This window comes from Amaranthus tricolor, chromosome 10, assembly GCF_026212465.1.
Source record: "Amaranthus tricolor cultivar Red isolate AtriRed21 chromosome 10, ASM2621246v1, whole genome shotgun sequence".
In the NCBI taxonomy this organism is placed as follows: Eukaryota; Viridiplantae; Streptophyta; class Magnoliopsida; order Caryophyllales; family Amaranthaceae; genus Amaranthus; species Amaranthus tricolor.
This window is the reverse complement of record NC_080056.1, coordinates 20,063,199-20,068,421: the sequence shown is the minus strand read 5'-3', so window position 1 is coordinate 20,068,421 and position 5,223 is coordinate 20,063,199. Positions and strand designations below refer to the sequence as shown.

The 5,223-nt window shown below is 31.8% G+C and overlaps 1 protein-coding gene across 1 annotated transcript; it reads right to left on the bottom strand.

Moving 5' to 3' along the window:
- Window positions 1-1,204: 1,204 nt before the first annotated feature.
- On the bottom strand, window positions 1,205-2,295 carry LOC130825388 (major allergen Mal d 1-like). Its single transcript, XM_057690589.1, has 2 exons — window positions 2,042-2,295; window positions 1,205-1,645 (listed from the first exon to the last, which is right to left on the bottom strand). The coding sequence occupies exons 1-2, from the start codon at window positions 2,229-2,231 to the stop codon at window positions 1,344-1,346; spliced, it is 492 nt and encodes a 163-aa protein (XP_057546572.1). The 5' UTR covers window positions 2,232-2,295; the 3' UTR covers window positions 1,205-1,343.
- Window positions 2,296-5,223: the final 2,928 nt, after the last annotated feature.

Below are 5,223 nucleotides of genomic sequence, written 5' to 3'. Positions count from 1 at the left end.
AGTGATGCAGAGTAAAAGGGAGATTGATGGAGACGTTACTAATCATATACAAGCGGGTTGGCTTAAGTGGCAAGCAGTAACCGAGGTGCTTTGTGATAAAAAGTTCCCGAGGAGATTAAAAGGTAAATTTTACAGCGTTGCAATTAGGCCGGCGTTGTTGTATGGGACAAAATGTTGGCCCGTAAAGAAGGTTTACGAACAGAGGATGAAAGTAATAGAAAGCGTATGCTGAGGTGGATGTGTGGTAATACTATGATGGATAGGATAACAAATCAGGAGTTCAGGGAGCAGTGAGGGGTTGCACCTCTCTCCGTAAAGATGCGGGAGAACAGGTTGAGATAGTTTGGGCATGTGTAGAGAAAGACACATGACGCCCCAGTAAGAAGGATTGAATGCATCATAGTGGAAGGCAAGAGACATCGAGGAAGACCTAGGAGAACGTGGGAGGAACAGATTAAGAGTGACATGCAGGAACAGTTGGCCGCGCCTTATCCATGTCTTGGATTACTAAATTCGTCCCTTTTACCCATTGTTTGTTATTGTTTATTGCCTTTAATTATCGCTCTTTACCTCCTTCTTACTTTATCTTTATTTTTAGTTATTTGTACGTATTCTATTTATTCTATTTGTAAGTTGCAGGTTTCTCTCTCTTTGAAGACCTTTCTCAAGCGAAGAGACTCTTTAACCGCACTCTCCTCTATGGGTATGAGCTGCTGTCGTTCTTCCCTTCTCAAACTCTGACCATAGTTTTCTTTAAACGGAATACATTGAATATGATGATGATTACTTAATTCACATTAAATTGTTAATTACGTGACGTTTGTTATTATATTTGTATTCACATGTCAATCCAAAAATAGCCTCAATCTCTATTTTGGAAAGACATAGTCATTAAATGATATTGTTTGCATAAGAAATACATTATATGAATAATGTTGTAAAAATTCTACTGACCAGTATATAATTTCAAAGTATATTTTAGCCAATGTAATTTTAACTTATTGTAGCATAAAACCAGGTTATTTTTGAGGTGATTAATGATTATAACATTTTGAATTAACTTAAAAAAGTTTAATGTACAAAAAGATTAAAAAAAAAAAAAGAATATTGATGTTTTCCCCTGTTGTACGTAGAGTGACAAAGGAAAATATATGCAACATGCAATTACCAAATCATGTAAATTCAACACAAGTATACAACTATGTATTAAGTAACACGGTTCTTTATTAATAATATAATACTTGAAGCAAAATAGCAAATTTTTAAACAGAAACTGTTATTGATACAAATAGGACAAGCCTATTCAAAGTAGAAGACTAGATTGTCTGTTGTTGATAGTATTCTTAAGCATAAACTTGAGGATTCTTGCAAAGATACTCTTCAACGGCCTTGTAGGTCATTACCAAGCTCTCAATGTCTCCCTTCACTATGTCATCAGTTTCGGTTACAACGACATTCCCTTTTGTGTGAAAATGACTAACCATCTTATAGTGACTTCCGAAACCACTTGATTCAATTTTAACTTCATAAACAACACATTCTAATACGTCGCCTAACATATCACCTTCAAAATTTGTGAACTTGACATAGTAATTATTCTCATCAAGCTCATTAATCTTGCCTTTTGCATACTTGTGTGGGATTCCTGAAATTTGCAATGTAAAAGTATTAGCATGTTCTATAAGTGGAATACTACCTTATATCCCTACTAATTTTCCTATTAGTAATTTGACACTATTTAGCAATAACTTCTATTTTTTATTTTTTTAATCTAATAATTTAAATAAACTAATTATAGACAATTAGTGATGTTAAAAACTAAATCAATACATCAACAAAAGTGCACTAACCACAAAACTAATTACATAATTTTTTAAAAAGAATGATTATTGAAGGGAGGTGAATTTTGAAATAAATCCTTTTAACCACAAAACTCTTTTAATATTCAAGACGTGAATTTTGTATTTATATTTGTATAAGCATTCGTATTTGACTAAAAATTCCTAATAAATGAAAAATAAACTGAAAGGAGTGAACTAACCTTGAGCAAAGTTGTATTGTTTGACACAGCCAACAACAGTGGAATCAGCTTCAAGAAAGTGAATACTATTGATGACATCAGGTAACACCTTTGGGAAAATGTTATGGTTATCAATGCACAGAGCCTTGAACAACCTTGCCGGAGCAACAATGCTACTTTCATCTAAGACATTGAATGTGTAGACACCCATTTCTACTAAATAATGTTAATTAGAGTTTATGGTATGTTTCATACAAAAGATATGAAATCTTACTCTGGTATTTATAGAAAAATAAACCTCCACCATTAGAATTAAGCTGGTGTGTGAAATCAGTATGTTTACTTTGCAAATTTTAAGTCTACTTTGGTGTTCTTTACTTCGGATTTCTTGAATTTCTAGAAAAAAGTTAGAAAATTAATTGTATTTAATTAACCGTTGATAATATACGCTCCCAAAGAAATTGATTTTTAAGTATTAAAAATTGGTGAGTCTAAGTTGATGAGCTCCTTTAAGTATTGTTTCTATAGTCGTGGTCTATACGTTTGTGTTTATTATCCTTTTGAATTTTAACAAGTAAGATGTAATAAATTTTCAAAGTCTACAGATCAAGAATTTAGCCAATCCAATGTTGATTATGAGCTTTATTTTGAACTTATTTTTACACTGAGTTTCCAGTTATAGTCATTACAAATTTAATTTTGAGATAGTAAGGTTAGTAATTAGTAATTAGAATTGCCATGAAGTTTAGGTCGTTTTGAACTTTAGGTTGTTCATACAATTATACTCATCAATGTTATTAGCATTGTGATTTTATTTATGATCATTGAGAGGATAAGATCGAAATCAGTAGAATTAGCTCGTAAGATTGAGTGATCTTATAAATATACATTAATGTACTTTGGATTACTAAATATTAATTATATTTGTTCTTTTTTTTTAATGTTTTAAGGTGTAAGTAAAATCTTATTTGACTTCATCTACTTAATTTTAAAAAACAACTTTTAATAATCATTTTTAAACTACAAATACAAAAAACTTGATTTTTATAGTGGTATTAATATAATTATTTTTAATATATATATATATATATATATATATATATATATATATATATATATATATCTTTACTCTAGTAATTTTTTTAATAAACAATTCTAATAGTAAGTAAGGAGACCAATAGCCCAATTAACCTAATTATAGTTTTTTCATATGATATTAGTAATTGATCTATTTAAGGTCCTACTACAAATTACATCTATAGCAACACTTCAAAAGTGTTACATTAAGACCGTTAAATGTTGCAATAGAGCTTATGTAACATTTTTGGAAGTGCTGATTTAAGTCTCGTTGCATTAGTTAAATGCAACAATTTTTTATGTTTTTGCAACACTTAATAAAAGTGTTGCACATATTTTGTAGATGCAACACTTTTTTTGTAAATCAAATACAACACTTTTTCTTTATTTATAAAAAATAAAAGAAACATCTTTGTGTATCAATTGCTATACTTTTTTATTTGACAATAAATATATGCAACACTTTCTTCAATAATTGTAACTAGGGCTGCACACGGTCCGGTCTGGTCTGGTTTAACAGAAAAATCAGACCAGACCAGAAATTCCGGTCTGGAAATTTTCCAGACCAGACCAGTCAAGAGACCAGACCAGACCAGACCAGACCGTTCTAGAACGGTCTGGTCTGGTCTGGTCTACGGTTTTTTTTTTGTTTTTTTGTATTTTTTTAATTGAGTGAGAATCTAAGATAAACGATAGTCTGTAAACAAAATACATCATCAACATATTAACATTCAACATATCAAACGAGTAATACCAACATATTAACATTCAACATATCAAACGAGTAATACCAACATATTAACATTCAACATTCAACATAATTAGCAATTTAACATTCAGAATTTCAGAATGTTGATTCTTCCAATACTAGAAATCTACAATCAAACAAAATGGTGATTCTTCCAAATTCCAATCAAACCCTAAAACTGAAAATTAAGCAATTACACATGTTAAACATAAAACAGAAGTCAACAAACGGTTAGATTTAATATCAGTTGCTATATCATGTTCACGGGAATTGACTGTGAAATATATGTGAATTATATTCTTGTATGATTGCTTAGTAATTGTCAAGATTGCTTAGATTTAATATCAGTAATACCAACATAGTCAAGATTGCTTAGTCAAGTTGTAACACAGGCCACCAATTATTAACATAAAATGCCAAATTGTCAATGGAGGATGAAATGGAGGATGGCAAACAAAAACCCTAAAAATCAAAAACTGATAAAAAAAACCCTAAAAATCAAAAAAATCAACCAATATACTTACATTACGAGATTCTACACTTGATTCCGTGGTGAATGGTGAGATTGGAGAATGAAGATTGGAGGACTATCGACTTTGAAGCTTGAAGGAGGCGTCTTTGAAGGAAGCAGAGGCGTCTGGCGTCTTTGAAGAGAGGTCGATGGGTTGAAGCTTGAAGAGTTGAAGGAAGCGAGGCGTCTTTAAAGGAGGTCGATGGGTTGAAGCTTGAAGAGTTGAAGGAAGCGAGGCGAGGCTGTGCAGGAGGCGAGGTCGAGGAAGAGAGGAGAATGGGAGAAGGCGAGGAATGAGAGAGGAGGCGAGGAATGGGAGAGGCAGCCAGCAGGAATCACGACTAGTTGCCCTAATCCCCTACAATTTGATTTTTTCCGGTCCGGTCTGGTCTGAAAATTTTAAAACCGGGACCGGACCGTTTTGGATTACGGTCTGAAAAAAAAAAACCAAACCAGACCATTTAGACCGTAGACCAGACCAAACATTAAATTTACGGTTTGGTCCGGTTTGGTTTACGGTTTAGACCAAATCGTGTTCAGCCCTAATTGTAACTCATTTTTTCCCATCAAAATATACGCAACACTTTTACTGATTATTGCAACATTTTTTTATTAATTTGGTAACTAGTGTAACGTTTCTACACTAGATTTGCAGCACCTTGATAAGTTTCAACATGCTTTATTTTAATCTTGCTTGAATGCTAATTTGTTGCATAAAGTTAACATAATAACGATTTAACATATATCCTATGAGGAAATGTAAAAACAATAATAATTTTATTATAAAGATTGAAATAAAAAATCATACTTCCTAACATTTCATTGTATATTTGTCATTAAAATATATCTGATCTACCTATGTCTGAC

Bases quoted from the DNA above. Each gene is read 5' to 3' on its own strand.
- LOC130825388 (XM_057690589.1), bottom strand. From the start codon at position 2,231: ATGGGTGTCTACACATTCAATGTCTTAGATGAAAGTAGCATTGTTGCT. The intron at 1,646-2,041 runs GTTAGTTCACTC...TGCAAATTTCAG, and splicing joins ACAATACAACTTTGCTCAAG to GAATCCCACACAAGTATGCA.